This window comes from Lagenorhynchus albirostris, chromosome 13, assembly GCF_949774975.1.
Source record: "Lagenorhynchus albirostris chromosome 13, mLagAlb1.1, whole genome shotgun sequence".
NCBI lineage: Eukaryota > Metazoa > Chordata > Mammalia > Artiodactyla > Delphinidae > Lagenorhynchus > Lagenorhynchus albirostris.
Window position 1 is genome coordinate 25,082,648 of NC_083107.1, and position 27,979 is coordinate 25,110,626.

The following is a 27,979-nucleotide window of genomic DNA, read 5'->3' on the forward strand; positions in this document are numbered from 1 at the left end:
AAATAAAGGAATGGGTACTGACACATGCTATAACATAGATAAACCTTACAAAACATTATCTTAAGTGAAAGAAGGCAGACACAAAATACCACCTATTATATAATTCCCTTAACAATGCTCCAAAATTGACTATAGCAACAGTTTTACATATCTGTGAATATATTAAAAACTACTGAAATGTACACTTTAAATGGGTAAATTGTATGGTAGGTGAATTATCTCTCAATAAAGCTACTGAAATATTTTAACTGGTTTTAAATCTAGGATCACATTTATTTGACCTCTGAAGACCTTAAGTGACATCCTATAAATTCTGGAGCCACACTCTGCTGATGTGCTAAAAAAATGAACAAATAAATGAAAGACTGGGGTTTACAATGGCTAGCAGGGAAGATCAGAAAAATCTGTGGCTAGGCATGGTGGCTCTCCAGTCATGACGCAAGAACAAAGGCAAGATGATAAAACACACTAGGTTGAGGTTGATCAGAGACTTTTATTTGGTCCTTATCATTTATTAAGCAACCTACAAAATCATTTTTGATATCTCTACCACAAGCAGCAGCAGCTGCATCCAGGCCAGAAATGGAAGACACAAGTAGTGGAAGACCTTATAAAGAAAAGCTAACAGGTGAGATCTCTGCTTATCCAGGCTTAGGTGAAGGCAGAACAGGAAAAGTGTGTAAGTCCAGTATTCCAAAGACTCTTCTTCAAAGCTGAGACCTGCAGAGGGCCTAGCTGAAGGATGCAGGTACAGGCTCACAAAACTGCCCAGGCTCAGCAATCAATCCAAAGTACCTAAAAACACAAAGAGCAATGTTGAAAGCAAGGTGCCTCAAGAGCTGGATGAATGTAGCAAACTGGGCGAAGTTAAGTGGCAGCTGCTTTGGTACTGGCATTTCTTCTAAGACCAAAATACTCATTTTGAGGAATATCCATCCAAAAGATCCTTGGGGAAGAACATGTCATTACAGAGGCTGGGCAGTTGGGTCTGGAGAGTTCAATTTAGAGGTGGGAAAAGGGCTAAGAAATTGTGTTGGTTAATGAGCATCTGTGGAGACTACAACAAGGGGTGAGTGATACAAAATAAATAAGTTTTCTAAGCAGAGTGTATAATCTTTGAAAAAGTTCCAAGTCAAGATGGGAAACTGGGGACTTCCCTGGTGGCACAGTGGTTAAGAATCCTCCTGCCATTGTAGAGGACATGGGTTCGATACCTGGTCTGGGAAGATCCCACATGCCATGGAGCAAATAAGCCCGTGTGCCACAACTACTAAGCCTGCACTCTAGAACCTGCGAGCCACAACTACTGAGCCCATATGCTGCAACTACTGAAGCCCACATGCCAGATCCCGTGCTCCGCAACAAGACAAGCCACCACCATGAGAAGCCTGCGCACCGCAACAAAGAGTAGCCTCCACTCGCCGCAACTAGAGAAAGCCTGCACGAAGCAATGAAGACCCAATGCAGCCAAAAATAAAATTTTTTTTTAAACTTTAAAAAAAGAAGGGAAACTGGACCCTCAAGTTTGTATGCCCTCCCATGCAAGATTCCACGTGAAAGGAAAAAAATCTTTTAACAGGTATATAAATCTACAACAAAGAGATTTGGTTGAAACAAAAACCTGACTGACAGAAATCTGACTGAAGTGTGTTTATAAATAGGGCTGAGGAAAATAAGCCTACAATAAACAGAGGGGGGTGCAGCAGAGGTGGGAACCCATCTAACTAGAAAACTCATGGGGAGGATCTAGACTGACACCAAAAATGACAGAAAGAGATGCAAGGCTAACATGGGTAATGACTCGAGGGTCTATATGAGAAACAGTTGACCACATCTCCTCACAACCCTCCCAAGTGTGCAGCACTACCAGAAAACAAGCATTTAAACTAAATCTAACTTGAAAAAAATCAGCGGGCTCTCTTCTAAAGAACTAAATGAATTATCTGGAGAAGAAGCGGCTTCTGAAAATTCCAGCTTCCCACAGTCAAGTTTTCTGCAATTCTGGCCTTTGGAGGCCCCCAACATAACATCTGGTCCCACCCGCTACCCACACTAAAGTAAAACTGCAAGGCAATAACCACCCTCCATACACATACATACACAGGTTCCAAAGAGCTTTCTTACTCCCTCATTCTAAAATAGAATAAAAATTACAAGGCATCTGAAGAAAGCCTATCCAGTAAAAGGAAAGATTTGAAAGAATAATTCAGGGAAAAGAACACATAAGAAAAGAACAAAGCAAAAAAAACCTCAAAATTTTTTTAATAGCCTCTGCTTTTGATAATGTCAAATTTCTGCTGATACCAACTGATAGAACTGATTAAACTATTTTTAAAAAGAAAATCCTTCAGGCATTAAATAGGCCTCAAGAAAAGGCAAACCCAAAATCTAGAGAAGGCAAAAACAAAACTGCTTTTACCTCAGGGGAATCTGCCAATCCAAAAGAGAGCTGAAAAACGTTTGCGATTTTGGCTAAGCAAATGAAGGGTCAAATCTGAGAATGTGCCCAAGTGGAAAGGTTTGATAATTTCCCCCTTTCTAAAAGCTGGATTCCCAAAAGGCTACACCCTCAGAGTAAGGCTGAACTAGAATTAAATCAGTCCCCTCACAGACCTGCCATCACAGTTGATATCACCACAGTGATCAAGGAATCCTCAAGTCTTAGATTCAAAAAGGAGGTTCCGCACTGATACATGCCCCTAGGTGTCTTGCAGAAGCAAATGAAAATCTTTGAAGAAAGGTCTCATTATACTGGCCTCAAATAATTATCCAACAAATTATTTTTTCAAATATTAATACAATGACAAATATACCAAGATAGGGCTTCCCTGGTGGCGCAGTGGTTGAGAGTCCGCCTGCCAATGCAGGGGACACAGGTTCGTGCCCCAGTCCGGGAGATCCCATATGCCACGGAGCGGCTAGGCGCGTGAGCCATGGCCACTGAGCCTGTGCGTCTAGAGCCTGTGCTCCGCAACAGGAGAGGCCACAACAGTGAGAAGCCCGCGTACCACAACTATATATATATATACACACTAAGATAACTAAGCAAATAGAAAAACCATGAGACAGTACCAACAGAAACAATAGACAGAAAAGTAAATAAATAAGCCAGGCTTAAAAGGTTTTGGATATTAGATTGGACACAGACTATAAACAATTGTACATACTACATTTAGTGATATAAAAGACAAGTTTCAAAACATCTGCAGCAAACACAAACTGACAAAATATATTTGAAAAATAACTAAATGGAATTCACAGAAAATGAAAAATACAAAAACAAGAACTGAAACTAATAAATCAACAGGAAAGTTTAAAGGAGACAAGACTACTGAACAGAGAATTAATAAAATGGAAGGTCAGAAAAATTACATATAATACATCATGGAGTGGCAAAATGATGGTTGACTTTTAGCATACATTTAATGTGAATCCCAGAGAGAAAGGAGAAAGAAAAAGAGAAAGGAGAGACAAAGAGACTTCTCCAGGACAGATGAAAGACATCAATCCATAGATTTAAAAAGCCTAAGTAGTTGCTGCCGCCACCAAGAAGCCTGTGTGTGAGCACAGGTTATTATCCACAACCCCCTTCCGGGGAGCCTGTGCAGCCCACCACTGCCAGGGTCCCGGGATGCAGGGACAACTCCCCCGGGAGAACGCACGGCGCACCTCAGGCTGGTGCAACGTCACACCGACCTCTGCCGCTGCAGGCTCGCCCCACATTCCATTCCCCTCCCTCCCCCCAGCCTGAGTGAGCCAGAGCCCCCGATTCAGCGGCTCCTTTAACCCCGTCCTGTCTGAGCGAAGAATAGATGCCCTTCGGTGACCTACACGCAGAGGCGGGGCCAAATCCAAAGCTGAGCCCCTGGGAGCTGTGAGAACAAAGAAGAGAAAGGGAAATCTCTCCCAGCAGCCTCAGAAGCAGCGGATTAGAGCTCCACAATCAACTTGATGTACCCTGCATCTGTGGAATACATGAATAGACAATGAATCATAACCAAATTGAGGAGGTGGGCTTTGAGAGCAAGATTTATGATTTTTTCCCCTTTTCCTCTTTTTGTGAATGTGTATGTGTATGCTTCTGTGTGAGATTTTGTCTGTATAGTTTTGCTTCCACCATTTGCCTTAGGGTTCTATCCGTCTGTTGTTTTTGTTTGTTTATTTTTAAATTTTTTTCCTTAATAATTATTTTTTTATTTTAATAACTTTATTATATTTTATCTTATTTTATTTTACTTTATCTTCTTTCTTTCTTTTTTCCTTCCTTCCCTCCTTCCTTCCTTCCTCCCTCCCTCCCTCCCTTCTTTCTTTCTTTCTTTCCTTCTTTCTCTCTTTCTCTCTTTCTTTCTTTCTACTTCTACTAATTCTTTCTTTCTACTTTTTCTCCCTTTTATTCTGAGCCATTTGGATGAAAGGCTCTTGGTGCTGCAACCAGGAGTCAGTGCTGTGCCTCTGAGGTGGGAGAGCCACCTTCAGGACACTGGTCCACAACAGACCTCCCAGCTCCACATAATAACGAACGGCGAAAATCTCCCAGAGATCTCCATCTCAACACCAGCACCCAGCTTCACTCAAAAACCAGCAAGCTACAGTGCTGGACACCCTATGCCAAACAACCAGCAAAACAGGAACACAACCCCACCCATTAGCAGAGAGGCTGCCTAAAATCATAATAAGTCCACAGACATCACAAAACGCACCACCAGACGTGGACCTGCCCACCAGAAAGACAAGATCCAGCCTCATCACCAGAACACAGGCACTAGTCCCCTCCACCAGGAAGCCTTCACAACCCACTAAACCAACCTTAACCACTGGGGACAGATACCAAACACAACGGGGACTACGAACCTGCAGCCTGCAAAAAGGAGACCCCAAACACAGTAAGATAAACAAAATGAGAAGACAGAAAAACACACAGCACATAGAGGAGCAGGATAAAAACCCACAAGGCCTAAAAAATGAAGAGGAAATAGGCAGTCTACCTGAAAAAGAATTCAGAATAATGATAGTAAAGATGATCCAGAATCTTGGAAACAGAATGGACAAAATGCAAGAAACATTTAACAAGGACCTAGAAGAACTAAAGATGAAACCAACAATGATGAACAACACAATAAATGAAATTAAAAATACTCTAGATGGGATCAATAGCAGAATAACTGAGGCAGAAGAACGGATAAGTGACCTGGAAGATAAAATAGTGGAAATAACTACTGCAGAGCAGAATAAAGAAAAAAGAATGAAAAGAACTGAGGACAGACTCAGAGACCTCTGGGACAACATTAAACACACCAACATTCGAATTATAGGGGTTCCAGAAGAAGAAGAGAAAAAGAAAAGGACTGAGAAAATATTTCAAGAGATTACTGTTGACAACTTCCCTAATATGGGAAAGGAAATAGTTAATCAAGTCCAGAAAGCAAGAGAGTCCCATACAGGATAAATCCAAGGAGAAATACACCAAGACACATATTAATCAAACTGTCAAAAATTAAATACAAAGAAAACATATTCAAAGCAGCAAGGGAAAAACAACAAATAACACACAAGGGAATCCCAATAAGGTTAACAGTTGATCTTTCAGCAGAAACTCTGCAAGCCAGAAGGGACTGGCAGGACATATTTAAAGTGATGAAGGAGAAAAACCTGCAACCAAGATTACTCTACCCAGCAAAGATCTCATGCAGATTTGATGGAGAAATTAAAAACTTTACAGACAAGCAAAACCTGAGAGAGTTCAGCACCACCAAACCAGCTTTACAACAAATGCTAAAGGAACTTTTCTAGGCAAGAAACACAAGAGAAGGAAAAGACCTACAATGACGAACCCAAAACAATTAAGCAAATGGGAATAGGAACATACATATCGATAATTACCTTAAATGTAAATGGATTAAATGCTCCCACCAAAGACACAGATTGGCTGAATGGATACAAAAACAAGACCCATATATTTGCTGTCTACAAGAGACCCACTTCAGACCTAGAAACACATACAGACTGAAAGTAAGGGGATGGAAAAATATATTTCACGCTAATGAAAACCAAAAGAAAGCTGGAGTAGCAATTCTCATACCAGACAAAATAGACTTTAAAATAAAGACTATCAAAAGAGACAAAGAAGAACACTATATAATGATCAAGGAATCAATCCAAGAAGAAGATATAACAATTGTAAATATTTATGCCCCAACATAGGAGCACCTCAATACATAAGGCAAATACTAACAGCCATAAAAGGGGAAATCGACAGTAACACATTCATAGTAGGGGATATTAAAACCCCACTTTCACCAACAGACAGATCATCCAAAATGAAAATAAATAAGGAAACACAAGCTTTAAATGATACATTAAACAAGATGGACTTAATTGATATTTATAGGACATTCCATCCAAAAACAATAGAATACACATTTTTCTCAAGTGCTCATGGAACATTCTCCAGGATAGATCATATCTTGGGTCACAAGTCAAGCCTTGGTAAATTTAAGAAAACTGAAATTGTTTCAAGTATCTTTTCCGACCACAACGTTATGAGACTAGATATCAATTACAGGAAAAGATCTGTAAAAAATACAAACACATGGAGGCTAAACAATACACTACTTAATAACGAAGTGATCACTGAAGACATCGAATAGGAAATCAAAAAATACCCAGAAACAAATGACAATGGAGACATAACAACCCAAAATCTATGGGATGCCGCAAAAGCAGTTCTAAGAGGGAAGTTTATAGCAATACAATCCTACCTTAAGAAACAGGAAACATCTCGAATAAACAATATAACCTTGCACCTAAAGCAATTAGAGAAAAGAAGAACAAAAAAAACACAAAGTTATCAGAAGGAAAGAAATCATAAAAATCAGATCAGAAATAAATGAAAAAGAAATGAAGGAAATGAGAGCAAATATCAATAAAATTAAAAGCTGGTTCTTTGAGAAGATAAACAAAATTGATAAACCATTAGTCAGACTCATCAAGAAAAAAAGGGAGAAGACTCAAATCAATAGAATTAGAAATGAAAAAGGAGAAGTAACAACTGACACTGCAGAAATACAAAAGATCATGAGAGATTACTACAAGCAACTCTATGCCAATAAAATGGACAATCTGGAAGAAATGGACAAATTCTTAGAAATGCACAACCTGCCAAGTCAGAATCAGGAAGAAATAGAAAATATGAACAGACCAATCACAAGCACTGAAATTGAAACTGTGATTAAAAATCTTCCAACAAACAAAAGCCCAGGACCAAATGGCTTCACAGGCAAATTCTATCAAATATTTAGAGAAGAGCTAACACCTATCCTTCTCAAACTCTTCCAAAACATACCAGAGGGCACTCACAAACTCATTCTACGAGGCCACCATCACCCTGATACCAAAACCAGACAAGGATGTCACAAAGAAAGAAAACTACAGGCTAATATCACTGATGAACATAGATGCAAAAATCCTCAACAAAACACTAGCAAACAGAATCCAACAGCACATTAAAAGGATCATACACCATGATCAAGTGGGGTTTATTCCAGGAATGCAAGGATTCTTCAATATATGCAAATCAATCAACGTGACACACCATATTAACAAACTGAAGGAGAAACAACATATGATCATCTCAATAGATGCAGAGAAAGCTTTTGACAAATTTCAACACCCATTTATGATTTAAACCCTGCAGAAAGTACGCATAGAGGGAACTTTCCTCAACATAATAAAGGCCATATATGACAAACCCACAGCCAACACTGTCCTCAATGGTGAAAAACTGAAAGCATTTCCACTAAGATCAGGAGCAAGACAAGGTTGCCCACTCTCACCACTCTTATTCAACATAGTTTTGGAAGTTTTAGCCACAGCAATCAGAGAAGAAAAGGAAATAAAATGAATTCAAATCAGAAAAGAAGAAGTAAAGATGTCACTGTTTTCAGATGACATACTATACATGGAGAATCCTAAGATGCTACCAGAAAACTACTAGAGCTAATCAATGAATTTGGTAAAGTAGCAGAATAAAAAATTAATGCACAGAAATCTCTGGCATTCCTATACACTAAGAATGAATAATTTGAAAGTGAAATCAAGAAAACACTCCCATTTACCATTGCAACAAAAAGGATAAAATATCTAGGATAAACCTAGTTAAGGAGACAAAAGACCTGTATGCAGAAAATTATAAGACACTGATGAAAGAAATTAAAGATAAAAATAGACGGAGAGATATACCATGTTCGTGGATTGGAAGAATCAACATTGTGAAAATGACTCTACTACCCAAAGCAATCTACAGATTCAATGCAATCCCTATCAAACTATCACTGGTATTTTCACAGAACTAGAACAAAAAATTTCACAATTTGTATGGAAACACAAAAGACCCCGAATAGCCAAAGCAATCTTGAGAACGAAAAACGGAGCTGGAGGAATCAGGCTCCCTGTCCTCAGACTATACTACAAAGTTACAGTAATCAAGATAGTATGGTACTGGCACAAAAACAGAAAGATAAATCAATGGAACAGGATAGAAAGCCCAGAGATAAACCCACGCACGTATGGTCACCTTATCTTTGTTAAAGGAGTCAGGAATGTACAGTGGAGAAAGGACAGCCTCTTCAACAAGTTGTGCTGGGAAAACTGGACAGCTGGGAAAACTGGACAGCTACATGTAAAAGTATGAGATTAGATCACTCCCTAACACCGTATAGAAAAATAAGCTCAAAATGGATTAAAGACCTAAATGTAAGGTCAGAAACTAACAAACTCTTAGAGAAAAACATAGGCAGAATACTCTATGACATAAATCACAGCAAGATCCTTTTTGACCCACCTCCTAGAGAAATGGAAATAAAAACAAAAATAAACAAATGGGACCTAATGAAACTTCAAAGCTTTTGCACAGCAAAGGAAACCATAAACAAGACCAAAAGACAACCCTCAGAATGGGAGAAAATATTTGCAAATGAAGCAACTGACAATGGATTAATCTCCAAAATTTATAAGCAGCTCAATAACAAAAAAACAAACAACTCAATCCAAAAATGGGCAGAAGACCTAAATAGACATTTCTCCAAAGAAGATATACAGACTGCCAACAAACACATGAAAGAATGCTCAACATCATTAATCATTAGAGAAATGCAAATCAAAACTACAATGAGATATCATCTCACACCAGTCAGAATGGCCATCATCAAAAAATCTAGAAACAATAAATGCTGGAGAGGGTGTGGAGAAAAGGGAACACTCTTGCACTGCTGGTGGGAATGTGAATTGGTTCAGCCACTATGGAGAACAGTATGGAGGTTCCTTAAAAAACTACAAATAGAGACTTCCGGGAAGATGGCGGAAGAGTAAGACGCGGAGATCACCTTCCTCTCCACAGATACACCAGAAGTACATCTACGCGTGGAACAACTCCTACGGAGCACCTACTGAACGCTGGCAGAAGACCTCAGACCTCCCAAAAGGCAAGGAACCCCCCACGTACCTGGTTAGGGCAAAAGAAAAAACTAAACAGAGACAAAAGGATAGGGACGGGTCCTGCACCAGCGGGAGAGAGCTGTGAAGGAGGAAAAGTGTCCACACACTAGGAAGCCCCTTCGCGGGTGGAGACTTCGGGAGGCGGAGTGGGGGAGCTTGGGAGCCGCGGAGGAGAACACAGCAACAGGGGTGCGGAGGGCAAAGCGGACAGATTCCAGCGCAGAGGATCGGGCCGACCGGCACTCACCAGCCGAGAGGCTTGTCTGCTCGCCCGCCGGGGCGGGCGGGACTGGGAGCTGAGGCTCCGGCTTTTGTCGGAGCGCCGGGAGAGGACTGAGGTTGGCGGCGTGAACACAGCCTGCAGGGCGTTGGTGCGCCGCGGCTGGCCGGGAGAGAGTCCGGGGAGGGGTCTGGACCTGCCGAAGAGGCAAGAGACTTTTACGTCCCTCTTTGTTTCCTGGTGCACGAGGAGAGGGGATTAAGAGCGCTGCTTGAGAGGGCTCCAGGGACGGGCGCGAGCCGCGGCTAAGATTGCGGAGCCCAGAGACGGACATGGGACGCTGAGGCCGCTGCTGCCGCCGTCAGGAGGCCTGTGTGCGAGCACAGGTCACTAGCCACACGCCCTTCCGGGGAGCCTGTGCAGCCCGCCACTGCCAGGGTCCCGGGATCCAGGGACGGCTCCCCCGGGAGAGCGCACGGCGCCCTCAGCCTGCAGCGTCACGCCGGCCTCTGCCGCTGCAGGCCCGCCCCGCACTCCGTGACCCTCCCTACCCCCCGGCCTGGGCGAGCCAGAGCCTCCGAATCAGCGGCTCCTTTAACCCCGTCCTGTCTGAGCAAAGAACAGACGCCCTCCGGCGACCTACACGCACAGGCGGGGCCAAATCCAAAGCTGAGCCCCTGGGAACTGTCAGAACAAAGAAGAGAAAGGGAAATCTCTCCCAGCAGCCTCAGAAGCAGCGGATTAAAGCTCCACAATCAACTTGATATACCCTGCATCTGTGGAATACCTGAATAGACAACGAATCATCCCAAATTAAGGAGCCCTGTGGATGAAAGGCTCTTGGTGCTGCAGCCAGGAGTCAGTGCTGTGCCTCTGAGGTGGGAGAGCCAACTTCAGGACACTGGTCCACAAGAGGCCTCCCAGCTGCACATAATATCAAACAGCAAAAATCTCCGAGAGATCTCCATCTCAACGCCAGCACCCAGCTTCACTCAATGACCAGCAAGCTACAGTGCTAGACATCCTATGCCAAACAACTACCAAGACAGGAACACAACCCCACCCATTAGCAGAGAGGCTGCCCAAAATCATAGTAAGTCTACAGACACCCCAAAACACACCACCAGACGCGGACCTGCCCACCAGAAAGACAAGATCCAGCCTCATACACCAGAACACAGGCACTAGTCCCCTCCACCAGGAGCCTACACAACCCACTGAACCAACCTTAGCCACTGGGGACAGACACAAAAAACAACAGGAACTACGAACCTTCAGCCTGCAAAAAAGGAGACCCCAAACACAGTAAGATAAGCAAAATGAAAAGACAGAAAAACACACAGCAGATGAAGGAGCAAGATAAAAACCCACCAGACCTAACAAATGAAGAGGAAATAGGCAGTCTACCTGAAAAAGAATTCAGAATAATGATAGTAAGGTTGATCCGAAATCTTGGAGATAGAATGGACAATAGAATGGACAAATTGCAAGAATCAGTTAACAAGGACCTAGAAGAACTAAAGATGAAACAAGCAATGATGAACAACACAATAAATGAAATTAAAAATACTCTAGATGGGATCAATAGCAGAATAACTGAGGCAGAAGAAAGGATAAGTGACCTGGAAGATAAAATAGTGGAAATAACTACTGCAGAGCAGAAAAAAGAAAAAAGAATGAAAAGAACTGAGGACAGTCTCAGAGACCTCTGGGACAACATTAAACGCACCAACATTCGAATTATAGGGGTTCCAGAAGAAGAAGAGAAAAAGAAAGGGACTGAGAACATATTTGAAGAGATTATAGTTGAAAACTTCCCTAATATGGGAAAAGAAATAGTTAATCAAGTCCAGGAAGCACAGAGAGTCCCATACAGGATAAATCCAAGGAGAAATACGCCAAGACACATATTAATCAAACTGTCAAAAATTAAATACAAAGAAAACATATTAAAAGCAGCAAGGGAAAAACAACAAATAACACACAAGGGAATCCCCATAAGGTTAACAGCTGATCTTTCAGCAGAAACTCTGCAAGCCAGAAGGGAGTGGCAGGACATACTGAAAGTGTTGAAGGAGAAAAACCTGCAACCAAGATTACTTTACCCAGCAAGGATCTCATTCAGATTTGATGGAGAAAATAAAACCTTTACAGACAAGCAAAAGCTGAGAGAGTTCAGCACCACCAAACCAGCTCTACAACAACTGCTAAAGGAACTTCTCTAGGCAAGAAACACAAAAGAAGGAAAGGACCTACAATAATGAACCCAAAACAATTAAGAAAATGGGAATAGGAACACACATATCGATAATTACCTTAAATGTAAATGGACTAAATGCTCCCACCAAAAGACACAGATTGGCTGAATGGATACAAAAACAAGACCCATATATTTGCTGTCTACAAGAGACCCACTTCAGACCTAGAGGCACATACAGACTGAAAGTAACGGGATGGAAAAAGGTAATTCATGCAAATGGAAACCAAAAGAAAGCTGGAGTAGCAATTCTCATATCAGACAAAATAGACTTTAAAACAAAGACTATTAGAAGAGACAAAGAAGGACACTACATAATGATCAAGGGATCGATCCAAGAAGAAGATATAACAATTGTAAATATTTATGCACCCAACATAGGAGCACCTCAATACATTAGGCAAATACTAACAGCCATAAAAGGGGAAATCGACAGTAACACATTCATAGTAGGGGACTTAAACACCCCACTTTCACCCATGGACAGATCATCCAAAATGAAAATAAATAAGGAAACACAAGCTTTAAATGATACATTAAACAAGATGGACTTAATTGATATTTATAGGACACTCCATCCAAAAACAACAGAATACACATTTTTCTCAAGTGCTCATGGAACATTCTCCAGGATAGATCATATCTTAGGTCACAAATCAAGCCTTGGTAAATTTAAGAAAATTGAAATTGTATCAAGTATCTTTTCTGACCACAACGCCATGAGACTAGATATCAATTACAGGAAAAGATCTGTAAAAAATACAAACACATGGAGGCTAAACAATACACTACTTAATAATGAAGAGATCACTGAAGAAATCAAAGAGGAAATCAAAAAATACCTAGAAACAAATGACAATGGAGATACAACGACCCAAAACCTGTGGGATGCAGCAAAAGCAGTTCTAAGGGGGAAGTTTATAGCAATACAAGCCCACCTTAAGAAGCAGGAAACATCTCGAATAAACAACCTAACCTTGCACCTCAAGCAATTAGAGAAAGAAGAACAAAAAAACCCCAAACCTAGCAGATGGAAAGAAATCATAAAAATCAGATCAGAAATAAATGAAAAAGAAATGAAGGAAACAATAGCAAAGATCAATAAAACTAAAAGCTGGTTCTTTGAGAAGATAAACAAAATAGATAAACCACTAGCCAGACTCATCAAGAAAAAAAGGGAGAAGACTCAAATCAATAGAATTAGAAATGAAAAAGGAGAGGTAACAACTGACACTGCAGAGATAAAAGAGATCATGAGAGATTACTACAAGCAACTCTATGCCAATAAAATGGACAATCTGGAAGAAATGGACAAATTCTTAGAAATGCACAACCTGCCAAGACTGAATCAGGAAGAAATAGAAAATATGAACAGACCAATCACAAGCACTGAAATTGAAACTGTGATTAAAAATCTTCCAACAAAGAAAAGCCCAGGACCAGATGGCTTCACAGGCGAATTCTATCAAACATTTAGAGAAGAGCTAACACCTATCCTTCTCAAACTCTTCCAAAATATAGCAGAGGGAGGACCACTCCCTAACTCCTTCTACGAGGCCACCATCACCTTGATACCAAAACCAGACAAGGATGTCACAAAGAAAGAAAACTACAGGCCAATATCACTGATGAACATAGATGCAAAAATCCTCAACAAAATACTAGCAAACAGAATCCAACAGCACATTAAAAGGATCATACACCATGATCAAGTGGGGTTTATTCCAGGAATGCAAGGATTCTTCAATATACGCAAATCTATCAATGTGATAAACCATTTTAACAAACTGAAGGAGAAAAACCATATGATCATCTCAATAGATGCAGAGAAAGCTTTTGACAAAATTCAACACCCATTTATGATAAAAACCCTGCAGAAAGTAGGCATAGAGGGAACTTTCCTCAACATAATAAAGGCCATATATGACAAGCCCACAGCAAACATCATCCTCAATGGTGAAAAACTGAAAGCATTTCCACTAAGATCAGGAACAAGACAAGGTTGCCCACTCTCACCACTATTATTCAACATTGTTTTGGAAGTTTTAGCCACAGCGATCAGAGAAGAAAAGGAAATAAAAGGAATCCAAATTGGAAAAGAAGAAGTAAAGCTGTCACTGTTTGCAGATGACATGATCCTATACATAGAGAACCCTAAAGATGCTACCAGAAAACTACTAGAGCTAATCAATGAATTTGGTAAAGTGGCAGGATACAAAATTAATGCACAGAAATCTCTGGCATTCCTATATACTAATGATGAAAAATCTGAAAGTGAAATCAAGAAAACACTCCCATTTACCATTGCAACAAAAAGAATAAAATATCTAGGAATAAACCTACCTAAGGAGACAAAAGACCTGTATGCAGAAAATTATAAGACACTGATGAAAGAAATTAAAGATGATATAAATAGATGGAGAGATATACCATGTTCTTGGATTGGAAGAATCAACATTGTGAAAATGACTCTACTACCCAAAGCAATCTATAGATTCAATGCAATCCCTATCAAACTACCACTGGCATTTTTCATAGAACTAGAACAAAAAATTTCACAATTTGTATGGAAACACAAAAGACCCCGAATAGCCAAAGCAATCTTGAGAACGAAAGAAGGAACTGGAGGAATCAGGCTCCCTGACTTCAGACTATACTACAAAGCTACAGTCATCAAGACGGTATGGTACTGGCACAAAAACAGAAAGATAGATCAATGGAACAGGATAGAAAGCCCAGAGATAAACCCATGCACATATGGACACCTTATCTTTGATAAAGGTGGCAGTAATGTACAATGGAGAAAGGACAGCCTCTTCAATAAGTGGTGCTGGGAAAACTGGACAGGTACATGTAAAAGTATGAGATTAGATCACTCCCTAACACCATACACAAAAATAAGCTCAAAATGGATTAAAGACCTAAATGTAAGGCCAGAAACTATCAAACTCTTAGAGGAAAACATAGGCAGAACACTCTATGACATAAATCAAAGCAAGATCCTTTCTGACCCACCTCCTAGAGTAATGGGAATAAAAACAAAAATAAACAAATGGGACCTAATGAAACTTCAAAGCTTTTGCACAGCAAAGGAAACCATAAAGAAGACCAAAAGACAACCCTCAGAATGGGAGAAAATATTTGCAAATGAAGCAACGGACAAAGGATTAATCTCCAAAATTTATAAGCAGCTCATGCAGCTCAATAACAAGAAAACAAACAACCCAATCCAAAAATGGGCAGAAGACCTAAATAGACATTTCTCCAAAGAAGATATACAGACTGCCAACAAACACATGAAAGAATGCTCAACATCACTAATCATGAGAGAAATGCAAATCAAAACTACAATGAGATATCATCTCACACCAGTCAGAATGGCCATCATCAAAAAATCTAGAAACAATAAATGCTGGAGAGGGTGTGGAGAAAAGGGAACCCTCTTACACTGTTGGTGGGAATGTAAATTGATACAGCCACTGTGGAGAACAGTATGGAGGTTCCTTAAAAAGCTACAAATAGAACTACCATATGACCCAGCAATCCCACTACTGGGCATATACCCTGAGAAAACCATAATTCAAAAAGAGACATGTACCAAAATGTTCATTGCAGCTCTATTTACAATAGCCCGGAGATGGAAACAACCTAAGTGCCCGTCATCGGATGAATGGATAAAGAAGATGTGGCACATATATACAATGGAATATTACTCAGCCATAAAAAGAAACGAAATTGAGCTATTTGTAATGAGGTGGATAGACCTAGAGTCTGTCATACAGAGTGAAGTAAGTCAGAAAGAGAGAGACAAATACCGTATGCTAACACATATATATGGAATTTAAGAAAAAAAAATGTCATGAAAAACCTAGGGGTAAAGCAGGAATAAAGACGCAGACCTCTTAGAGAACGGACTTGAGGTTATGGGGAGGGGGAAGGGTGAGCTGTGACAGGGCGAGAGAGAGTCATGGGCATATACACACTAACAAACGCAGTAAGGTAGATAGCTAGTGGGAAGCAGCCGCATGGCACAGGGATATTGGCTCGGTGCTTTGTGACAGCCTGGAGGGGTGGGATGGGGAGGGTGGGAGGGAGGGAGACGCAACAGGGAAGACATATGGGAACATATGTTTATGTATGACTGATTCACTTTGTTATAAAGCAGAAACTAACACACCATTGTAAAGCAATTATACCCCAATAAAGATGTAAAAAAAAAAAAAAAAAAATACCTAGAAACAAACGACAATGGAGACACAACGACCCAAAACCTGTGGGATGCAGCAAAAAAAACAAAAAAACAAAAAAACAAAAACTTACTAGAAACAATAAGACAATTATCATAGTTGAATACAAAATTAGTATAGAAAATCGATAAGTTCATACATACTATCAGTTCTAAGACATACTAAATACCCTAACTCACATTCATGTAATCATTCCTGTTGTTCTTTTCTGAATGAAACTGATGCTATGTGAAATGTAAGTACAGCATGAATTTCTGTTAAATATTATCCAGTGACTTGCACTATAAAATTATAAAGGTGTTCTAACAGGAATAACTGGAGCCTCAATAAAACAGAATCATACTTTAGATTCAGTAAACATTTTAAATCCTTAAAAAAAAAAAAAAAAAAACTACAAATAGAACTACCATATGACCCAGCAATCCCACTACTGGGCATATACCCTGAGAAAACCAAAATTCAAAAAGAGTCATGTACCAAAATGTTCATTGCAGCTCTATTTACAATAGCCCGGAGATGGAAACAACCTAAGTGCCCGTCATCGGATGAATGGATAAAGAAGATGTGGCACATATATACAATGGAATATTACTCAGCCATAAAAAGAAACGAAATTGAGCTATTGGTAATGAGGTGGATAGACCTAGAGTCTGTCATACAGAGTGAAGTAAGTCAGAAAGAAAAAGACAAATACCGTATGCTAACACATATATATGGAATTTAAGGAAAAAAATGTCATGAAGAACCTAGGGGTAAAGCAGGAATAAAGACGCAGACCTCCTAGAGAACGGACTTGAGGTTATGGGGAGGGGGAAGGGTGAGCTGTGACAGGGCGAGAGAGAGTCATGGGCATATACACACTAACAAACGTAGTAAGGTAGATAGCTAGTGGGAAGCAGCCGCATGGCACAGGGATATTGGCTCGGTGCTTTGTGACAGCCTGGAGGGGTGGGATAGGGAGGGTGGGAGGGAGGGAGACGCAACAGGGAAGACATATGGGAACATATGTTTATGTATGACTGATTCGCTTTGTTATAAAGCAGAAGCTAACACACCATTGTAAAGCAATTATATCCCAATAAAGATGTTAAAAAAAAAAAAATCTAGAAACAATAAACGCTGGAGAGGGTGTGGAGAAAAGGGAACCCTCTTACACTGTTGGTGGGAATGTAAATTGATACAGCCACTGTGGAGAACAGTATGGAGGTTCCTCAAAAAACTAAAAATAGAACTACCATATGACCCAGCAATCCCACTACTGGGTATATACCCTGAGAAAACCATAATTCAAGAAGAGTCACGTACCAAAATGTTCATTGCAGCTCTATTTACAATAGCCCGGAGATGGAAACAACCTAAGTGCCCATCATCAGTAGAATGGATAAAGAAGATGTGGCACATATATACAATGGAATATTACTCATCCATAAAAAGAAACGAAATTGAGCTATTTGTAATGAGGTGGATAGACCTAGAGTCTGTCATACAGAGTGAAGTCAGAAAGAGAAAAACAAACACCATTTGCTAACACATATATATGGAATCTAAGGAAAAAAAAAAAAGGTCATGAAGAACCTAGGGGTAAGACAGGAATAAAGACACAGACCTACTAGAGAATGGACTTGAGGATATGGGGAGGGGGAAGGGTAAGCTGTGACAAAGTGAGAGAGAGGCATGGACATATATACACTACCAAACGTAAGGTAGATAGCTAGTGGGAAGCAGCCGCATAGCACAGGGAGATCAGCTCGGTGCTTTGTGACCGCCTGGAGGGTTGGGATAGGGATGGTGGGAGGGAGAGAGACACAAGAGGGAAGAGATATGGCAACATATATATATGTATAACTGATTCACTTTGTTATAAAGCAGAAACTAACACACCATTGTAAAGCAATTATACTCCAATAAAGATAAAAAAAAAAAGCCTAAGCAGACTCCATAAAAGGAAATTATACCTAGATAATGAGTGAAACTACAGAATAAATAAAGAGAAAATCTTCAAAGCAGACAGAAAAAAGGGACAAATTTGCTTCAAAAGAGAGAAGAATGATTGTTTCAAGGTGCTAAAACAAAATTCCACCTAGAATTCTATATTCAGCAAAATATCTTTCAATTAAGAAAGTAAATCATTGAGCCAGAGCAGGCAGAGAAAAAAAATAAAATAAAGGCTTTTTTATACCAAAAAAGAAAAGCAGAGTTTGCTACCATCAGACCCTTTAGGATTTACTTCAGAAAGAAAGAAATGATCACAAACGGAGGAGCAGAAATATAAAAAGGAAAGATGACCAAAGACAGGATAAATATATGGATAAATTTATATATCACTGTCTGAATAATATAGCAATAATATAATATAGCCTTATGTGGATTGACAAAGACAACACAAAATAGGTGACAATACCAACATAAGTGGGGGATGAGGGACTTGTAAATTGAGCTAATGGATTCTAAGATCCCATTTTGTTGAGGATAAAGGGAAAGGTACTAACACTAGGCTCTGATAAATTAAGGATGCATGTAGTAACTGGTAGGGTAGCAAAAAAAAAGAGTATACAACTTCCAAATTGAGAGGGAAAACTGAGTAAGTTATATTCAAAAAAGGTAAAAAATGGAAAGAAAAGAATAAAATAAGACAGCACAAAATAAGATGGTACTTCTAACCCATATATATCATTAACTACATTAAATTAAATGCCCCACTTAAAGACAAAGAATATAAGCCTTAAAATAATTCACATCACACACATCAAAAATACATCCACATGTGGAGGAATTCTCACTGAAAACTACCTGGAGACTGTCAGAACTCCTGTACAACCAAAGCTGTAAGAAAGATCCACACAGAGTCAGGTAGGAAGGGAAGAGAAGTGGTCAGGTTGGGACAGGCTTGGAGATTCTCCCTGGGTAGTGAGCAGTTTGAATCACAACATGGGCACCCCAGCTCTGGGGTCCAACACAAGGAAGACGAGTCCTCTTAGCTGGTTTGAAATCCAGTGGGACTGACAGTGTGGCTGTAAGAAACCTAGACTCCACTCGTGAAGGGTGCACACACGATTGCTTACTCCCAAAACAAGGCAGAGGAAGCAGACTGAAACTGTGACCACCCAGTGCGTGCCCCAGCCCACACCAAGCACCCCCTCCAGCCCCCCTTACTCCACAGCACAGCTCCACACTAGGGCTAAGGCTGCCACAGCTGAGGAGAGCACACAGCTGTGAGGGACGGAGCTGGCTTGGATCTGGCACAACACCTGAATAGAGCAAGGGAACCCATGACTGGAGGTCACAGGGCAGCAAATCAGGAGTGGTCTGGAGTTCTGACTGGTGCTGGGACCACCCCAGCACGTACCCCAGTCCACGCCAAATGCCCACTCTGGCCCCTCTTGCTCCACAGCCGTTCCCCACTAGGGCAAAGGCTGCCACTGCAGAGGAAAGTGCACAACTGTGGAGGACAGAGTAGGCTCAAACTTGGCACAGCACCCAAACAGGGAAAGAGCACCCATTACTAGCATTCACAGGGGCAGCACATCACAAGCAGTCTGTAGCTCTGACTGGTGCCAGGACCATCCAAGTGCAGGCACCAGCCTCCACTGGGTGCCCAATCCGGACCCTCTGGTTCCAGCACTGCTCCCCTCAGAGCAAAGGTGCTGATGTGGGGAGGGGGGAAGAGCACACAGTCAAATTGAACAGAACCAACTCAGACCCTACTCTCAGGGTTTCTGCTCCAGCAGTTTGGGACCTGACACCACTCCTGATAGGGCAGTGTTGGCAACTGAGGAGTGGAGAAGACCCAGCTCGCACCTGCCTCTGGCTCCAACCCCTCCATGTCCAGCCCCACCTTCTACCAAGGTGATAGCTGCCAGCACACTCTGGGGTAAAATGTGACTTGTATTCACTTCAGATCCAGCTCTCCCATCAAAGCCACTGAGCACACACAGACTATATAGTGATGCTCCCACACAAGCACACCCCTTCAAGACCAGGATGGGTAACTGTTTCACCTAATTTCACAGAGACAGAGAAAGTTAAGCAAAATGAGAAGACAAAGGAATTTCTTTAAAATGAAAGAACAAGGAAAAAACCCTGAAAAAACAACTAATGAAACAAATAAGTAATTTGCCAGATAAAAAGTTCAAAGCATTAGTAAACAAGAGTGCTAACTGAACTAGGGAAAAGAACAGATGAACAGTGAAAGTTTTTACAAGGAACTAGAAAGTATACAAAAGAACTAGTCAGAACTGAAATGAAAAACACCCCAGAAGGAATTAACAGAAGACTAGGTGATACAGAAGAATGCAAAAATGATCTGAAGATAGAATAACGGAAATCACCCAATCAGAACAGCAAAAAGAAAAACATTAAAAAAGGAATATAGTATAAGGGACCTCTGGGACAGCATCAAGCATACCAACATTCAAACTATAGGGGTCCCAGAAGAAGAGAGAGAGAGAGAGGGATCAAAAATGTATTTGATGAAATTATGGCTGAATACTTCCTGATCCTGAAGAAGGAAACAGATATCCAGATAAATAAAGCAGAAATGTTAAAGAGTCTTCTTTACGTGGAAAATAAAAGGCTACAACAGGAAGAAAGAATCTATAGGAAAGGAAAAATCTCAATTGTATAGGCAAATATATATTAAAAGGCTGTAGATCAACCTCTGAAATAAGCTAGTATGAAGATTAGAAGACAAAAACCAGAGAATTCCCTGGTGGTCCAGTGGTTAGGACTCAGCGCTTTCACTGCCATGGGTCCAGGTTTAACCCCTGGTCAGAGAACTAAGATCCCACAAGCCACATAGCACAGCCACAAAAAAAAAAAAAAAAAAAGGATAAAAAATTGTAAAATCAACTATAACTATAATAACAGTTAAGGAATAAACATAAAGATGTAAAATATGACATCAAAACCATAAAACATAGGGGAATGGAGTGAAAAAATGTACATCTTTTAGAATGTGTTTGAACTTAAATGACTACCAGTTTAAAACACGTAGTTATATATAGGTCAACATATATGAACCCCATGGTAACCACAAATCAAAATCCTATAACAGATAAACAAAAACTAGAGAGAAAGGAACACAAGCATAACACTAAACAGAATCATCAAAGCACAAGGGAAGAAACTAAAAGCAGAAGAACAGGAAAGAACTATAAAAACCAGAAAACAATGAACAAAATGGCAGTAAGTATGCACCTATCAATAATGACCTTAAATGTCAATGGACTAAATGCTCCAATCATAAGCATAGGGTGGATGAAAAAACAATACCTATCTATTATGCTGCTTACAAGAGACCCACCTCAAAGCTTCAGACATACACAGACTGAAAGTGTGGGGATGGAAAAAGATATTTCATGCAAATGGAAATAACAAGCAAGCTGGGGTAGCAATAGTCCTCTCAGACAAAATAGCCTTTAAAACAAAGTCTATAACAAAAGACAAAGAAGGGCATTATATAATGATAAAGGGATCAATACAAAGATAGGATGTAACATTCAGTAACATATGCATCTAATATGGGAGTACCTAGTACATAAAGCAAACAGTAACAGACATAAAGGGAGAAATTGAGAGTAATACAATAGTAGTAGGGGATTTTGACACCCCACTTACATCAATGGACAGATCATCCAGATACAAAGTCAATAAGGAAACTGTGGTCATAAATGACATATTAGACCAGTTAACTTAAAAGATACCTACAGGATATTCCACCCAAAAACAACAGAATACACATTCTTTTCAAATGCACAAAGAATGTTCTCCAGGACAGATCACACGCCAGTTAACTAAACAAGTCTCAACAAATTTAAGAGGGCAGAAATTATATCAAGCATTTTTTCCCACCACAATGCTGCGAAACCAGAAATCAATCACAGGAAGAAAAATGGGGAAAATACAAACATGTGGAGACTAAACATATGCTACTAAAAAACCAATGGGTCACTGAAGAAATCCAAGAGAAAATCAGAAACTACCTCAAGACAAATAAAAATGGAAACACAACTTTCCAAAATCTATGGGATGCAGCAAAAGCAGTTCTAAGAGAAAAGTTTGGAGCAACAGAGGCCTACCTCGAGAAATGAGAAAAATCTCAAACAACGTAACCTACCACCTAAAAGAATTAGAAGAAAAAGGACAAAGCCGAAAGTCAGCAGAACAAAGGTAACAATAAAGATCAGAGAGAAAAAAAATGAAACAGAGAAACATAAAACAATAGAAAGATCAATGAAACCAAGAGCTGGTTTTTTGAAAAGATAAACAAAATTGAAGTCTTCAGTCAACTCATCAAGAAAAAATGAGGATCCAAATAAACAAAATAAGAGATACAAAAAAATCATAAGAGACTACTACCAACAGTTATATGCCAACAAATTGGGCAATCTAGAAGAAATGGATACATTTCTAGAAACAGACAACATTCCAAGACTGAATGAGAAAGAAATAGATAATCTGAACAGCTGGACCACCAGTAGTGAAACTGAACTATTAATCAAAAAACACCCAGCAAACAAAACTCCAGGACCAGATGGCTTCACAGAGAAATTCGACCAAACATATAAAGAAGAGCTAGTACCTATCCTTCTCAAACTATTCCAAAAACCTGGAGGATGAAACACTCCCAAATTCGTTCTACAGTAAGACCACCATTACCCTGATACCAAAACCAGACAAAGAAACTACAAACAAAAAAATTACAGGCCAATTATCACTGATGAATATAAATGCAAACACCCTCAACAAAATACTAGCAAATCAAATCCAATAATATATTTAAAAAGGATCATACAACATGATCAAGTAGAATTTATTCCAGGGATGCAAGGATAATTCAATATTCACAAATCAATCAATGTGATACACCACATTAACAAAAGGAAAGACAAAAACCACATGACCATCTTAACAGACGCAGAAAAAACATTTAACAAAATCCTACACCCTTTTATGATAAAAACGCTCATCAATGTTGTTCCTACCAGACTGGCAAAAATCAAACCCTGATAATACCAAGTGTTGGTGAGAATGAGGAACAATGGGAACTGTCATACACTGCTGATAGAGATGTGAATCAGGTATACAGGATGTTTGGCAGTATCCAAAAAAGATATACATATTCTATGCCATACTCATTTCATAAGGAAAGGCTTAAAAAAGAATATATATATACACATACATAAACATATTTGCATTAAAATACCCAGAAGATTACACAAGAGACTAATAACCGCTACGTGAAGGGAGGGGACCTATATAAGGGATTAAAGGACAGAGAGGGTAGAGGAAGACTGTTCACAATACCGTTTTTCAACTTCTACACTCAACCTATATAGCATGGAAGAGCTAATTATGATAAGGAGGTATGTTTTCAGCCTTGACACAAAGTGAGAGCTACAAGTGAGCTAAAAATGGGAAAGGAAGGACTAAGAGAACACATACCTTACAAAGTGAGGAGCCAACAGAAAAAAAACGTATTTTAGTATGTTATATAAATTGTAAAGGTAACAAAGGAACTAAAAATAATGATAAAACTACAAAAAATCAGAAAGGAGGGAAGGGACTGAGAGGGTAGTATAGGTTAGCCAAACCTTCATTTATCATAGCAGGAAGTCAAAACATAAGATCTACAGTTGATAAATCAACAACAAAGCATATTATTCAGAAACATAAGAAGCTATCTGAAAAGCTAAAAACAGAAATAATAAAAGGATGAGGGCCATTTCATTATAAGTCGTTAGGTAACTATTTCACTTTTAAACAGGAATATATACTGACTCAATTAAAAAGAAAAAAAATTTCACTTAGAACATACACATCTAAGGACATAAGAACATTTATTTTACCAGGTACAAAATAATATAATACTGACTAAATCCAAGGGGGCTAAAATGACCAAAATTCAGATCTACTAATGTAGAATAGAGCAGAGGGATTCAACTACTCAGATTATTGAATCCAAAGATGAAAATGAACACATCCACCACTCATTAAATGGCCATTTATTAAAAATCCAAGCCAAGCACTATGCATGGTATAGGCTAAAGTGGAAAACTTTAAGTTCTCTCCACTTCTATTCCTAGCACCCTCCAATTTATCATCCTGGCACCAGAGGTTGGCAGTTTTATGTCTTTAAATAGAAATTTGATCACATCACTCATCTCTTTGAAAAGATGGTAATTAAAAATAAACAGGTAGGAGTGCACTTCAGCAGTACACTTACTAAAATTGTAACGATACAGGGAAGGTTAGCATGGTCCCTGTGCAAGGATGACACACAAATTCATTAAGTATTCCATATTTAAAAATAAAAATAAACAGGTAGGGGCTTCCCTGGTGGCGCAGTGATTGCGAGTCCGCCTGCCGATGCAGGGAACGCGGGTTCGTGCCCCGGTCCGGGAAGATCCCACATGCCGCGGAGCGGCTAGGCCTGTGAGCCATGGCCGCTGAGCCTGCGCGTCCGGAGCCTGTGCTCCGCAATGGGAGAGGCCACAACAGTGAGAAGCCCGCGTAACGCAAAAAAAAAAAAAAAAAAAAAAAAACAAACAGGTAGAGTTAGGCTCCAAACATTTTTGATTGAGGAACTGATAGGATGTCAGTCACAAGAAATTGTCTGCCTTAGGTAGGGAGCTAACAAGTTATTTTTAAGAGAAATGAGTAATCAGAAAAGAGATTTAAAAAAGATCTACAAATTAAGAGAATACTCAATAATCTAGGCTCAAAGCTAGCCATGGGAATATATCTTAAAAGACATTTAAAAGAATGTATCAAGAGGGCCAGGGGCCTAGGTTGATTACAGATGCAGAACAAAGGAGTAAAAATAGTGAAATAAATAATTCAAGAAAAGATTTCTGAAAGTAATGAGGCTTCAGGGAGATAGTTGAGAACATCCTGGTGTGATAAAGGTGAGAATTAACTGAAGGTGCACGGCTTTCGCAAAGCTCTTCAATCAGAATATATGTAGGGAATAGTAAGCTGATCAGATTTAGGAATTAAGTAGGAGAGAGAGCTCTAAGAGAAATTAGTTAAAATGAGGTATCTCAAATATTTTCTATTTCAATGACAAGATTTAGTTAGTATACAAGAGTTAATCTAAAATTCCTAAGAACAAATAGATACAGGCCAGAATAGAATCTCACTGCGGCAAAATAATCACTTTACACAGACTGCTGAAGAAGAAAAAAGAACAAGAAGCAACCCTTTAAATGTTGGCAATCATTTCTGATCCCTAGCATTATGATGAGGGGTAAGATTTGTATCTAAGAATGGAGATCAAAGTAAGAATCAAACTTCTGAATCCACCTAACTACACTGGGGTCTTTATAGTCCCTTCCATTTTTTTATGGTTAAGCAGTTTTCAGGAAGAAGTTCTAACTACCCAAGGGAATTTGAATTAGAATTTGTTTTTCCTATCTTAATAGGAAATGGGGAGAAAATAATTCCTACATGAACAAGGAAGAACCAGGCCATCGGTTTTATAAGGTTTTGAAGTCAGATCGTTAGCATGGGAAAGACAGGTGGAAATGATTACCCCGTGATAGAGAACTCACCTTCCAGGAAAGCAAATTCATCCACAGCTTCTATTGCATTATCTGAAACACAAGGTAAAGGGACACCTGACTAACTCCGGTTGGGCATCAACCTCTCACAAAAGCACAACCCACAGTGAAGGGCATGAGGCTTTATGCATATTAGGGCATTTATAAAATTTGTCCCTTGCTATCTTGAGATCCATATCTACTCCACCACCAAATCTTACGTATCAGCTGTCTCTCTGAGAGTAAGAAAATAAGAAAAGCCTGGTTAAATACTGCTCACTGAGGGGAACATCTTTGCTCTGAAAGTCATCAGAGAAGTGTTGCCTATACAGAAGGGAAAGCGAGATTATGATATATGAAAGCTTACAGATGTTCTAGGGTTACCAGCTAAAAAGTAGAGTCAGAAATCAAACCTCTACTTTCTAGGTGAATAAAAAACAGTCAAGCCTGGTACCATATGGCAGAAGGTACAAAGGGGTCTAGGTAGCTTTGGCAACATCTAGACTCCTTCGGTTCTCTGTCCCAGCACCTCTCCAGCCACCCAAAGCAGATTTTCAAAAGGTAGGGTTTTCTGGCACTGTGGCAGCCCAAGAGAAAACATCGTAGGAAGAGACCTGTGGCACCGCTCATCTTACAGTGATGCCATCTTAAACAGTGTAAGGGAAAACCTCAACCAGCCCTCTCTTGTCTGCCCCCAGATCCAAGATACCAAAGTGACACTCTACCCAAATCTCTCCTCTGAAGGGTTTTCCTCTTCCCCTGTTGAGCACAACAGTAGGCATCTTTTGCAATGGTTTCCACAAACAGTTCCTGTGAAGAAAAGCAGAAAAAAAATTTAAAAAACAATAAAAGTTATAATAAACCAAAATTGAAAAAACAAAACAACCAAGCAGAGTTGTATGGATGAATTCTAGTACAATTCTTGTGTGTGCTTCTGTTGGCGGTGGGGGAACGGACAGGGGTGAAAGAGAGGTTCTCAGGGAAGCTGAAGGTTCTCCTGGACTTCATAAAAGTCTAGTCCCCTTCCCCCTCCTGCAGTCGCCCATGACACATCCGTCCCTCCCTCACTTGTAGATCCACCACACTCATTTACTTGAGGTTCCTACAAGTTCAGTGTTAGACTGGAGATGCAAATTAAAGTCGTGTTCAGGCCCTCAAGAAGAGGTAGGTATGTTAGCAAACCAGTACAACCACTTTACGCGACGCTTTTTCCGTCCTCCCTTCCTATGCTCACACCTCAGAATCCGGCCCCAGAACCTCTCTCACCTCCCGGTGCTCAGCACACCCCGCCCCACATCCTCTTCTGGCTCCCCGCGTTCCCCAAACCTGGACCAAAGGCTCGCTAAGCCCCGCCCTTCGGAAAGGCCCCGAGCCCCGCCCCTCGCCAGGCACCCCCGCCACCCGATTGTGCCCCGGCCGCACCGCGGCTCGTGCCAGAATGAAGATGGCTTCCTGTCCTGCGAGCGTCACGTCGGGGTCCGCCTTCACCAAGGCCTTCACTCGCGCCAGAGGCAGCCTCGAGAGACGAGCCCCGGGCGCACTCGTCGGGGCATGGGGCTGCGGAGCCGCTGCGTCCCCACCGGTGCCCTCCTCCTCCTGGAAAGCCCCGTTTCCAGTCGCCACAGCCGCCATCCACGCCCCGAGCCTGCTGCGCGCGCAGCCGCCGACTGTGTGCACGCAAGCGGTGCCGGCCCCCTTCTCGCGCGCGCTGGAAGCCACGCCCCCTACGGGCGCGTGACTCCGCCCCTCACGCGGCGGGGCGCCAGACTTTTTGCCGCTCGCAACGCCTCTGGGGGCCTGGTGGGCTGTCTTGCCGTCACAGATGACTCTGACGCTCCATCCTGCCTAGTTGAGCCCTCTTTTGAGAAATTTGATTGTAAAAGTAAACACAGCAGTAATAGAAATATATACAGGAGAAACTTGAACAAGTTTACGTGCTACTGGAAGAGACAGTAAAGTAGAGCAATAAAAATGTAGGAGGGGGCTTCCCTGGTGGCGCTAGTGGTTGAGAATCTGCCTGCCAATGCAGGGGATACGGGTTCGAGCCCGGGTCTGGGAAGATCCCACATGCTGCAGAGCAACTGGGCCCGTTGAGCCACAACTACTGAGCCTGCGCGTCTGGATCGTGTGCTCCGCCACAAAAGAGGCCGCGACAGTGAGAGGCCCACGCACCGCGATGAAGAGTGGACCCCACTCGCCGCAACTACAGAAAGCTCTTGCACAG

General features: G+C 40.7%; 1 protein-coding gene and 1 non-coding gene across 4 annotated transcripts; one reads left to right on the top strand and one right to left on the bottom strand.

Moving 5' to 3' along the window:
* Positions 1-473: 473 nt before the first annotated feature.
* On the bottom strand, positions 474-27,414 carry POLE4 (DNA polymerase epsilon 4, accessory subunit). 3 transcript variants are annotated; one of them, XM_060168639.1, is made up of 4 exons: positions 27,190-27,414; positions 26,481-26,565; positions 25,768-25,809; positions 474-795 (listed from the first exon to the last, which is right to left on the bottom strand). In XM_060168639.1, the coding sequence occupies exons 1-4, from the start codon at positions 27,385-27,387 to the stop codon at positions 782-784; spliced, it is 339 nt and encodes a 112-aa protein (XP_060024622.1). In that variant the 5' UTR covers positions 27,388-27,414; the 3' UTR covers positions 474-781. The 3 variants fall into 3 exon arrangements, with proteins under 3 accessions (XP_060024622.1, XP_060024621.1, XP_060024623.1); XM_060168638.1 differs by having other exon boundaries at positions 27,178-27,414; XM_060168640.1 differs by lacking the exon at positions 25,768-25,809 and having other exon boundaries at positions 27,178-27,414.
* On the top strand, positions 24,420-24,522 carry LOC132532031 (U6 spliceosomal RNA). The gene has a single exon (XR_009544292.1). It is a non-coding gene; the product is annotated as a U6 spliceosomal RNA (small nuclear RNA).
* Positions 27,415-27,979: the final 565 nt, after the last annotated feature.

Excerpts from the sequence above, each read along its gene's own strand:
- POLE4 (XM_060168638.1), bottom strand. The coding sequence starts at position 27,387 with ATGGCGGCTGTGGCGACTGGAAACGGGGCTTTCCAGGAGGAGGAGGGC. Across the intron at positions 26,566-27,177 it reads TCATTCTGGCACGAGCCGCG|GAACTGTTTGTGGAAACCAT; the intron begins GTGCGGCCGGGG and ends TTTTCTTCACAG. Across the intron at positions 25,810-26,480 it reads CCTTCAGAGGAGAGATTTGG|ATAATGCAATAGAAGCTGTG; the intron begins GTAGAGTGTCAC and ends CTTGTGTTTCAG.